Source organism: Charadrius vociferus, unplaced genomic scaffold (assembly GCF_000708025.1).
Source record: "Charadrius vociferus isolate BGI_N301 unplaced genomic scaffold, ASM70802v2 scaffold282, whole genome shotgun sequence".
Classification (NCBI taxonomy): Eukaryota; Metazoa; Chordata; class Aves; order Charadriiformes; family Charadriidae; genus Charadrius; species Charadrius vociferus.
In genome coordinates, this window is record NW_009647731.1 from 5,435,091 (window position 1) to 5,447,523 (window position 12,433).

The 12,433-nt window shown below is 37.8% G+C and overlaps 1 protein-coding gene across 1 annotated transcript in view; it reads right to left on the reverse strand.

Annotated features, from left to right (window-relative positions):
• Nucleotides 1-215: 215 nt before the first annotated feature.
• Nucleotides 216-12,433, reverse strand: part of GPAM (glycerol-3-phosphate acyltransferase, mitochondrial) — a 28,010-nt gene continuing 15,792 nt past the window's right edge. Inside the window, exons 11-20 of the mRNA XM_009881630.1 lie at nt 11,253-11,338; nt 10,134-10,249; nt 9,354-9,424; nt 7,964-8,228; nt 7,310-7,452; nt 5,719-5,796; nt 3,005-3,145; nt 2,072-2,261; nt 1,904-1,962; nt 216-739 (exon numbers count right to left, since the gene is read on the reverse strand). Coding sequence (XP_009879932.1) covers nt 623-739; nt 1,904-1,962; nt 2,072-2,261; nt 3,005-3,145; nt 5,719-5,796; nt 7,310-7,452; nt 7,964-8,228; nt 9,354-9,424; nt 10,134-10,249; nt 11,253-11,338 — 1,266 coding nt within the window. The 3' untranslated portion in view covers nt 216-622. The remainder of the gene's footprint in view (nt 740-1,903; nt 1,963-2,071; nt 2,262-3,004; nt 3,146-5,718; nt 5,797-7,309; nt 7,453-7,963; nt 8,229-9,353; nt 9,425-10,133; nt 10,250-11,252; nt 11,339-12,433) is intronic.

The window sequence follows — 12,433 nt, forward strand, 5'->3', positions numbered from 1 at the left end:
TGCTAACAATGTTTCTCACAATCATCTGCTACATGATCTTTATTCTCAGATGTCTGTAACTGTTATTCTCATTAGAATTTTGGCATTTATGTTAACATTTATGAAAAACTATGGCTTTATCCATGAAATATATCCTGCCAAAGCAAAATTTTTAAACCATTTTTTTAAAACAATAAAACTGAATAGGAATGAAAGTTATTTGTTTATGACATAAGCTGTGTTGCCACTAAACTCAAGATCTCAGGGTTAGCTACAGATCACAAATATGTGCATTTGTGCATCTGTTACAGTCTTTAAAAGTATATTTAAAACATAACACTGATAAAACTTCACTCTTCATTTTAAACCTAATTCTAATAATTTATCTTATTTTTTGCAACATGTTTAATTACTTGTATCCAAAGTGTCATCTGAGTATCGCTGGATTACAACAGGATTGGGACTGTAAGAAACCCAAAAATGCATACATAAGAAGGCACTTGTCTTCCAGTAGTTCAAGTCAGAGAAGGCCTTACCCAGACAGTGGCACCTTACACTTTGAAGGATTAGCAAATGTCCCCAAGGCTTTGACACAGTCTCAAAACCTGTCTCCATGTCCCTGGACAAAGGTGCTCTATGTAGTCTATAATACCATGAAGCTCATGATGAATTCCAGTAGTTTTTGCCTGTTGCGCTGAGGTAGGAACGTAGTGCTTAGTTCCAGAATGGTGTCTCTTCTTTGTTTCGTCTGATTGAAAACCTAAAGCACAGCATGAATAGATGAGAGTGTGACCATGTTAAAGGAATCTCCTTTCTCTTGTGATTAAAATTTTATGGTCTATACTAAAATTGCCCTCATTTACAAGTTGGGTTTTTTCCTCCCCCCTTTATTGAAGGCTTAGATGGCAATGCCTTTAGGTATTATTAGAATTCACTCAATGTTGAAGCCCTTCAAGGGGTACGGAAGAAGAGAAATTAAGAAATAAGCACAGCACAATAAACAGCCAACTCCTAACAGCAAGGGATAAAACACGCACTCAAAAGGCACCTGAAATGAAAGTGTAAGCACTTTGAAAACATAAATTCAGATGCTATGCTCTGAATAGATGCTCAGCAGATGTTTATCTAGTTCCACTTTTCCAACAGCAGAATAAACTAGAACTAAAACGATGGATTTGATATGTGCTTTCTTCACAGCTCCCACAGTCTACAGGAAGACACCTTTACTATAGGCTTTACTATAGGTTAACTAGTGTTAGCTCATAAGGCTTCAAACCCCTTATCTAGCAATACTTTGCCTAAATGCTGATGCCTTCATAATTATAACGCTAAATCCCATCTGGCATTCAGGAAGCCATATCATTCTGATGAAAGAAAAACTCTTTATTTGCAAAATCTAGATAGGCGATTTAAAATTTGAAACGCTAGCGGTAAAGTGCAAAACTCATCCTTTATTTTAAAGAACACCTATATCCTCATGATGGACACTGGAGGTTTATTAGGATGTTTCTCCTGGACCATCAATCACTTGTAAGCCAAACTTCAATAACTAATACTTTTTGAAGATTTAAGTAGTCCTTCAAACTTAAATTTAGCTGTTACTAAGCGCAGAGCATGCTCTCAGCCTTCCAACTTTGTCACTGATGTGAAATAAGGACATGGAGTGGTAGAGCTATGAATAAAAATGTCTAGTCATCATCTAGACAGGTTTTCTCAGGGGCAATAAGTGCCCTGTTCTGCAGTGCCTGCTCTTTTCCTGCAGTCCTGAGTCTTACGGAAAAAATGCTCAAACCCCACAATACATTTGCACGGATACATTCACCAATTTTAAACTGACACTGAACAGATTCCATGAATTGTCAAAATTGTGCTTGTTTTTAAAATGAAACTTGACAGTCTCCAACTTCGATCGCTGAACACTTACCCCAATTTCCTTAAAGACTTTCACTGCGTTTTTCACATGACTGTAGGTAGCACTCTCAGCTGCAAGAAAGAAAACCCAGAGGTAAACAAACTGCAATTGAATTTAGGCTACCTTGTGCTAGGAGGAACAGAATGAATCAAATCCAGTTCCAAAACCAGTTTAACATACCATATACAGCAACATTCTTCTCTGTCCTGCTTATTAAGTGCCTGTGTAACTTTTGAAGGTATTCGGACTCTGAAACTGGCCCACTAAAATTGTGCACGAAGATGACAGCAGAGCTGTATGCCTCCAATAAAGGACCCAACAACCTCTGCAGGAAAGTGATGTACTGCTGGTGCTCTTGAGACTGGCTGACCTAAGAAAGGGCAACAGGAGCTTAAGTGACAGAGACCAGTGGAAACAAGAAATGACCTGCAACACAATGCACAGCAAAATGGCAGCCCAGATAACTCTTAGGACAAAAAGGAGTACAGGGGCATAACGCAGCACGTTATGAAAACATAGCAGAAAACCAGTTTACCACGACGGACAAAACAGACACAGTACATCACAGATCAATGCTACTTTTTTGTCCTCCAATAACTATTTTCCTAAGATAAGATTAAAGACATCATACTGTTCTGCAGCTAACAGAAGGGCTACCATACACTCACAGAGATGGACATAGGTTTCCAAGTGTTAACAAGATACCCTAAAGAGTGTTTGTGTAAGAAAACTGGTAATATGTCTAAAATCAACATGATCAATCTATGAAGCAAAATTTATGCTGAAAATAAATACCAACCAGACATGCCCCTTTTAGAGTGTGTGCTGTCAGTAAAGAATAAAACATTTAGACACTAAGATACTTAAGCCTTTATCAGTTTTCATGACACTAATCATTGCCCTTCCACCATCCTACAAGATTATTTGATGTTTCTTCAGCTGTTTTCCCCATCGGAAGGAGAGAAAGGTGTTTTACTGACTGTAGAAAAATACAGCAGACTAACACTGACAACCAGCAAAAAACCCAAATTATCATTACCCCTCCCGAACTAGTGAAGTAGTTTGCATCTCTTGCAACAAGCTTCAACGTTCTTAGCCTCAGGGTAGTATTACCTTCAGGTAGCAATCTCTCTGCTCTTCTCCAAAATCACTGTCTTCATCTTCCTCATCACTTCTCCAAGATAACGGCTCAGGGATTTTTTTATCCCATTGCTGTTCTGTAAGACTGGGGCTAACATCTTCCTGATCATCCTGCTTAAATTTGAAAGAAAAAACAGTAAATAGGTAAAACCCCCAAATCCAGGCAAACAATAGGTTTATTTTATAATCTCATCTGACTTAATCAGCCCATTCATTGACCAATATTTAATGAAAGCAGGTGAGACCCAAAACCAGACAGGGTTGAGACAAACACAGAAGAGAGACGTTTGGTGAAAAAGAGTGTTTTTCTTTAGTTTGCCTGTCACATGAAAGTAAAAATCTTTGCAACTGTTGCTGAATCTTCCTACCAGAGGCCATGCAGTAGCAGTTGCCAAGAAAGTGTTTTAAATTGTTTGGACAGAAAGTTGAGATGCTATCTGGATGTGGATGTTGCTAACCTCTGTACTACTGTTGACTTAAAACCAGAGTAAACTGTCTTTATTACAACAGCTGAAATCTCTATTAATATAGAATTAAAGTTGCTATTTGTAAGTGGTAACTTACTGCCTCTAATGATGCTGTTCTTGCATTTGGCCCCATGTGAGAGACTGGTTAGAACCGAACAAGCCAGTTTTAATCACAAAGGCCCTAAATTGTTTAAACCTTGATTATGTTGAGACATTAAGACCCCTCCCCCTGTTGCATCACAGCAATTCCCTTCTGCTAATCACCCTGACAAGCACCATCCAAGTTTAGTTTACAAATGCCCCACAGTAATCCACCCTCAGAGCAAGGACACTTATACTTATTGGCAGGTAGGTGTCTTAGGTAAATACACATTTCTTTAGGCTTTTGAGATGAGTGCATGACAGCAAGAATACCATTGGTGGAATTTCTTAACTTGAATATTGTGAGCGAAAGAGAGTTCTTTGTTTGCTTTTCATCTATTTTAGTAAAACCGTTAATCAGTAAAGTGGTAAAGTATTGTAACGTTCCCTTGCAAGGGCACAGTGAGGTAATCCACTAGAGACAAATAAACATAAGTGACAAACATACACATACAAGATCTACTTTAATAGTGTTTTCATTCTGTTGTGCAATAACGCAGGTATGTCAGAAGTTCAGGTGTACAGTAACTGAGGTGCAACAGAAATACTCCACCTGACTGATCAGTGTCTGATGTGATGCAACATTCAATTTCAACAATGCATGTTCAGAGATGAGTTTTAGAGATAGCAAACATACGCTCAATCAGGGAAGCCTTAGTGTCAATCTTTCACCATTATTTCTTTTGCTCAAAGTAGTAGAACAGACAGATTTTTCAAAGGTCATCAGTGCTAAGTCTCTGAGGAAAGACCCCCACATACAGTTATTCCACTTAGAAATGGGAATCAGCAAAGATTAAAACCAAATGGATAACAGACACCTCATAGATGTGATTACCGTCACAATATTCTTAACGTGTTAAAAGTAGTAAGCAGGTACAGAGGTTTTCTAAGTTTAAGAAATTTACCGATGGAATATATCTCCTTTTTAAGCATTCAAATGTTCCATCCGTGGTGTATATCAGATAACACAGACAAATATTTATATACTGCCTAATAGCTATCTGTATCCAAGCTACAAACAGCAAAGTACCAGATTCAGCATCTGAAACTTATAGAAGAACCCTCAAGACAGGTTTCATACTTGAGTAGACAGAGCTGTATATCTACTGCTGTCCACACCTATTTTCCTCATCTGTCCCCAGGCATGGAACATACAGGTTTCTTCCTAATCCTCTGATTAGCATTCATTTTCGGGTCTAATAATGATTACAATCTAATGCGTGACAACATGTCAGTAGTTCAGATAAAAAACAAGCAGTAGTAACTCCAAAGAAGGAGAATGTATAATATCCAGGTGTATCAAGTAAATAGCACCTATGGTTACATATATTGAAAATGGAAGCATGTATCAAAAAGCATGCAGTAAGATTAGAGTGAAGCAGTGGCCACTAACAAATACACCAGAAACAGCTCTAGCCTCCTTTGAAACCAGAGAGCTGCAAGAAGGAAGCAGACAAATATATAACCCTTTGCCATGTGCTCTTTAAATTTTGTCGCTTCCTCCTGGGCGCCAAGGTTTGTTTACTGCGCACAAGAAAGGTTTGGGAAGCAAAGGCGTGCTGAGACAGCTGCCCCGGTCCCCAGGCTTTCTTTACAGTGTACGCCTCTGGCAGATTGCACCACCCAGCGACTCCAGTACCTCCTGAAACTGCAAATTGGGCTAGCAGGGGAGCTTTACAATAATTTCAAGATTGATATAAAGGCATCAAAGAATGACAAAAGATGTGGACTACTGACTCCTGTAGAGTAGAAAGTAAACATCCATGTAGCTATTCTACAGTCTGAAAGGGCTCCAATAAATAAATCCCCATTTTACAAGACAGTATAAAATATGTGTCTTCCTTAGTAGGTTTAATAGTACAATGAAATTACCCACAGTCATTCACAGCACCGCAGGATGACTATACCCAAATGTCTGATGCTTATAAATGTAAGAATGAATAGCATCAGCCCTGGACTTGTTGTTACAAGCTTTCAGTAACAGCATGTATTTAGAACTAGACTCACAACTAGGCAGTATAAACTACCTATGGCTAATGTACAAGAAACAACTCTCATTTAGGATCTCTACCACCTTACCTCGGCCACCAGAAGAATGCCATATTGTATCAGCCTTTCCACGGATTCATGGCAAACTTGATATATCACCTGGCAAGGCTGCACGACATAAAAGAAATACACTGAAAAAATCACATCCATTATACCTATTACAGCAACACCAGTTCCCTGTTAAGTAGGAATGTTTTAGGTACAGCAGTATTATTCCTTTTAAGCAAGTTATTAAACTTTTACCAGCACAATCCCAATGCAACACTGTTATGTTTATGCTGGCAGACATTAAAAAAAATTACAGTGAAGTAGGATATTTAAAATTTGTCCAAGTTTTTTGAAGAAATGCATTACTACACTGGTAGAAAACCACATTAAATATTCTCCCCCTTTAATCGCCTCTAACCAAAGTTCAGTTTGTTGAAAATTCTGGAATAATATCATCATAAAACTAAAATCATTGAGACTCATACCAGTGAATTATTTGGAATTTCAAGGAAAAGTTTAAGAAACTCCCTTGTGTGTTTTGAAACTCTGAATCAGAAACCCAACCTCTTTTACATTGTTCATAATCATGTAGGAAATATTTTCTAAGTTAAAAAAAAAAAAATAGTCAATTAACTCTGAAAGCAGAAGGAATAAGTTATTCAAGAACCCCACCATATGAGCTGCATTACTGCGCAGGCAAAATTACTAAATTTGGCTTATGCTTCATTTAAAAAGGCACAAATATGCATGCAAATTTAAGAACTAATTCAAGAATCTCTAGAATTCTAAGTAACTTCTACATATAAGAAAAAAAATCTAGCACTTAAAATTGAAAGTATACAGAGTGTCTGAAAACTGAGATAACATCAGGTCTCTACAGTGTTGTGTAAGCAAACAAAAAAACAAAGTCAAGCCATGTTTAAAATTGCCACTAAGTACTAGGTGTGGCACACTGTGACTATTGCACTCCTATGCAAATTAAGAATATCGTTAGAATCTGGAGCCTTAGTTCCCAGCATAATTTCAATCATCTACGCAAACTCATATGAGGTGGGTACTCTCAAAGACTTGTATTTGTTTAAGTAAAAAAAATATAATTAAATAGTTTGGGCAGAATGCAGATATAGCTGTGATGGTCTAATGACATAAGCGACACAAAATCTGTTAGAAGGCATTAAAAAGCCCAACCTCAAGTTGTGGGAAGCTGACGGAGAGAGTGAGCAGCCTTTCTGTTTCAGGAAGGGCCCAAAGCCAGCACAGCAGCAATGCTGCAGGCTCACCCCAGCATCACCCACTTAGCCCCTGCAGGAGCAGCAGGCGTGCGCTCACTATGCATCCCTGAAACCAGGCTGATTGATTTTTATCACACCTTGCCAAGGAAACAAGGTAGTGCAGAAGTTTGGCAAGTTAATTCACGTGCTGTCTTAGGCCAGACAACTTTTGGATGAACTGTTCTGATGCAACTACATTCATTCAGATGTTTAGACACTTCCTTGAAGCACCATCAGACTGTACTTACAGTGAACACACCAGAACTGACACTTGAAGAAAGCACCAATTCACTTGTAAGTAACATATACAGTTACAATCAGAACAAAAATGTGAAACATGGACAATTAATGCAATTACTTACCAAAGATATAGTAAATTCATTAGAAAGCAAGTAACACAAGCTGGCAGCTTTTCGGACCAGGTGCTCTTGACTAATCAAACTGGGAGAAGCGCCATTGGTACCATTTCTGTACCTCCTACTCTGAACCGCATGAAGACTGCAGGCTAGAGCAGAAACAAATATAAGCAAAGTTTATTTTTCCAAAGAGCTTTATAGCAAAGGAAACCTAAAACTTTCATTTCGTCTATTTCTAGGCCTAAAAGCAGTCAAACATTAATCATTCAATTGAAGAATAAAGACAGAATTCACCACTATTCCATTTACGTCCAATTAATGTCAGATTGAAACAGAATCTGATGAAAACACTAGTGATGAAAGCACAGGTTTTGCCATGTTGGCTCAAAACTCTGATGGCGCCTTGCCTAAGGCAATGACCAATATATGAATACTTCCAAGAAAGACAAAGGATAATGAGAAAAACGAGCGAAACATTTTACAAACCAAAACCAAGTTTACTTTAAAATTGGTATTGTTAGAGTAAACCTGTGCTGAAGCAAGGAGAGAAGAAATATATATAAGTAAATTACAGGGAAAATGGGGGGTGGCACAGGTTGTACAGATACTTTGACTTCATGGTCAAGAGCCAGTCTTTCCTCGGTAAACCCCAACACATACCAATAATGGCCTCTTTAATGAATACATGAAGTACTCCATTGCTGTAGAAGTTGAGTTCAAAGACAGCAGGTATCGTTGTGCTGGGAGTGATGAAGAACTCATTGTTTCGGCTAGTGTTTGTGATATTTACACAGTTCCCCAACAAGTGGATGGCATGCATGACAACATCATCTGAGTTCCCTGAAAATCCCAAGTCAAAGTCACGGGCTAAGACCTCCTCCTTCATGGAGAAAAAGTCTTCTACCAACCTGGAAAGATCAGTTCCCTAGAAATAAAAACAGAATCACACAGTGAAGCAGTTTTTCTGCACAGGAGTTTATCTGTAAACCCCATAACCATGTATATAGCAAACACATAAACTATCCACTAATTGTTAATAATCCAAAGCACAACTGTCATATTAGAAAAACTTATTGTCACGGATATTTTCCTGAAATAGTCCACAGGTTTTGAATTACATGTAATTGTATTTTAAAGCCATGCAACTATTATAGAATCCAAGTTTTTTTGTTTGCTTCTTGGTTTATTTCACAACCTGCAGAGACCTGAGTTGTTCTTTAAGAACATGTTAGAGATACCATATTTCCATTACCTATGCTATAAAATGAATGATCAATTATCTGAGAATATTGTAATTGGTAGAACTTCTCTTCAATTGTTCGGGTACTTGAGGAAAAGCTTTCCGCAAGAACTTCCTTTCCTTGGTTTTTGTCAACGTGGCTTCAGATCACATTGTAAAATCATTCTTTGATCCCATTATTTTAGGAAATCCGAAAGACTGGACTGACAGGAATAGTGATACTGTCCTCTACTATGAAGACTGCATATCTGACCAGTATTTTTCAACTTATTTTTCATCTATATGCAATACAAGTTTCAAATTAGAGACAGAAGGAATTTCAGAAAAGATGCTAAACACGCTTGCAGGAGAAAAAAAAATTCTTCCATGTCGCACGCACAAGACTTCAGTTAAACATTAGTATCATTTTGCCATCATGGTATAATATTCTAGTACCAAGAACAGCAAAACTAATTTAAAAATTAACAGAAGAGTTGCTAGCATATTCAATAGCAAATGGGTTTAAGATCTAAAACACAATCTTAATACAATGAATGAAAACAATGTATTCTTTTTAAAAAGCGTAACTACATTTTAAATTACAAAAATTTATTTCCACATGAGTATTTATTCTCTTCCCACCAATAATGGCTTATCTTCAAGCACCCACTACTAATTAAAATATCAGCACTCAGGCTAACTGAAATCCACTTTAATTTAAATGCATCTTTCTCCTTTTATTAGTATCATACAATTATAAAATGCATACTGTTTTTTTAATCAACAAGGCCAAAGTAATGTTTGGCTATTAGAGCAGCATGGAAGCCTTACCTGCCTATGTCTATATAGCAGCAAACAGGCAACGATGTGGGTAGACATCACAGCACAGGACTTGTTAGCAGCTAGAGGTAAATAAAATAAACTTGTTAAACACCTGGGAAGTTCAGAACATTATTACAAGTGAAAGAATATCTGCTATTTAAAAAAGAAAAATAATAGTGTTAGTGGCACAGAACTGTACCTTCTGAATGAAATACGAAATGTAATATGTCTATATAGCAACAATATTAAAGAAATCAAACTAAAGTAACTTCAACTAAGAAGGCTGAGTAAAGCTTATACATTTACTAAGCTAAGTACCGTTTTGTATGCTTCTCATACCACAGATCACAGATCTACTGACTGAAGCATATACCACACAACCTATAAAACCTGGCAACATTGGTCAATGCAGCTAGATGAGTTCATGTGAGTACAATCTTAAATAAATACCATTAAGACTGCAATAACTTCTTACATGAAATGATAAGAAATCAGTGTATCAATACAACAACCAAACACTTCAGATTACAGCAAGTTCAGTACAAGGAATACAAAAGTTAACAAAACAAACAGAATAAAAAGCTTGCAATTAATCAGAAAGAGAATTTATTAAACTTTGAAAAGTCAGGAGGGAGAGCAGGAAAGGATGCAGAATTGTCAAGAGACTATTTGAAGTCATGAAACGATCACCTGAATGGAGGGAACTGGTTTCACACTACCAAACAGCAAGTTAGTTCACGCAATCAGCAAAACAATACAGGTAGCTGATAGGGATAGTATAACACTTACTGAACAAAATATGCTCAGCCAAGTTGGATATCAGCTCTCTTCTGAAGGGCTCACTGGTGATATCCCTGGAGTTGGGCAGTGAGGCCTCTGTACCTTCATGCACAGTATCATTAGGTCTGCATACAAAATACAAATTCACAGTATGACATTTAGATTTAGATCAAAATATAAAATAACCTAGACTGGTATTTATTTTTTATACGCTACCTGAACCACAGCACGAAAAAACACTATGCAGTCTGGTAAGGGTACAAAAATGTTATGCGTAACAAGCTCCACAAAAATTTTAGTATCTACCACCTTTTCCAGATTATTTCTTCACACCAAACAACCATCCAAGATAAGAGTACCAAAAGAAAAAACACAATACAGAACTTCTGCCTGGTCCTATTGGCTGTTCTTGACTTTGCCATTACACCATTTGCACCCCACAGCTCTTTCCCCTCAATGAATATGGACAACAGTAGATTAAGCAATTCTGCCTAAAAGGCAGTCTCCAGCCCAGCCTCCCTACAAACCAGAAATGGTCTTTTGTATGGACCTACATACCTACCTGTAGGTCCTGTATGGATGTACCTAAATGACTGACTTTTTCTCTACTAGGACCACACAGGTTTGCACAAGTCAAGCCAGGACCTCAACTAAAAGGTCTATCTGTGTAACAAATGCAGATCCAGCCCTTGAGCACAGTTTTGCATTTCTGAGTGACAGTCATCTCCTCGAGCAAGGGGTACTCACTCACAAGTCCTATTTACTTCGGAATTACACCAAAACCCACCCGAAATGCTTGTGGAGTTTAAAAACAAATCCTCCATTTTTCATTAAATGGGTCATTTTTCCCCTAAGGTATTCCAAAAAAATTTAAAATTAACCCAACAGAAGTCGCAAAAAACAAAAAAGCCTCCTCAAGCTTATTTAAACACTCCCCATACCGAATGCAACTCTCATAACAAATTACACAGTTACAACTGTGTAAGTTTTTAGTTTTTCTATACACAATTAGGTTACCCTTGGGGAGTTCAAGCACTGCTTGGAATGCAATGCAGAAGACTAAAAAGACAAACAAACAAATAACCCCCAACCTGTTCTCCCTCTGCCCGACACCCAAAAAATATCTACCTTGATGGAAGTATAGCTGGTAACAAAGCTTGTTCCAAAGAAAGAGGAGCAGGCACGGGTTTTTGGCTTTGGCTGTTTACATATTCCTGTTAAGATAAGACTTGTTATTTTTTGTACTTTTTCCACCTTATTCTTGCATTCAACTGATAATGATAGGACATGAAAAAGGCAATTATTCAGAAAGGCAACTGTGATTAAAACTAGCTCTCTGTAAAAGAGCAGTAACAAGGTCACAGAAATTAAAAGTTTGCAACATTTTATTCACTTTTGATTTCATTTTATGAAAAGGCAAACTTTCCACAGCAATGAATCTGTACTTCAAAAAGAACACTGCAACAAAAACAATACATAACCCCTGTGAGCACCCTGCTGGGAACAACTCCTTTGCGACTAGCTTCTTCATGATTAAATTAATGAGAACTGCCTTCATTAGCATGAATGAGAGCAAAGTCTAATACCCTTTTAGAACCAACACGGAGACTGTAATTATTGTTTGCTTCTGCTCTCTCAAACACCAGGATAGGAGAATTCTCCACAGGCAAACACCAGTGTAGAAACTGCAGTTGCAAGACCCCTCACAGCGCCACAAACTAAAGCACCCAGGAAGCAGGCAGGGTACTCTTGAATCCCAAATTTCTCCCAAACCAAACACCTCTCCTTACAGGTTAGCATTTACATTACTCTGTTTTCAGGACACCGTGTTCTTTCAGTTCCTATGAAGACTGATGTGGGAAACTAAAGAGCCACTTAACCTGCTGGTCAGGAAAACAGTTCCCTCCCAGGAAAGCTGCTTAAAGGACTTTCACAGCCAGCTCACTCTCTTCTGCTTCTAATCCTGTGCCACAGAACTGCAGATGCCCAAAATTAACCCCCAAAGCTCCACTCCTTTAGAAAAACCTGCAGTGACATAACTACATCAATTTAAAAATACAGTTACAATTCTGCCAATCTTGGTTAAGGCATACTTAAACAATTTTGTCATTTATTACCTTTCTGGAGTACAAAAATGAAAACACATACAAATGAGACCTAACAAAGGTTGCCAGGAAGGTATAGAGTGATTAGCGTTTCACTAGATTAAGAGGGCAGATAACCTTCTTTGCCTTATACTGATCCAAGAACGATTGTTAACTCCCTACCAAGAATAGCCTGGAAGTGACCCAAGCCTTCTCCTTTGGCAG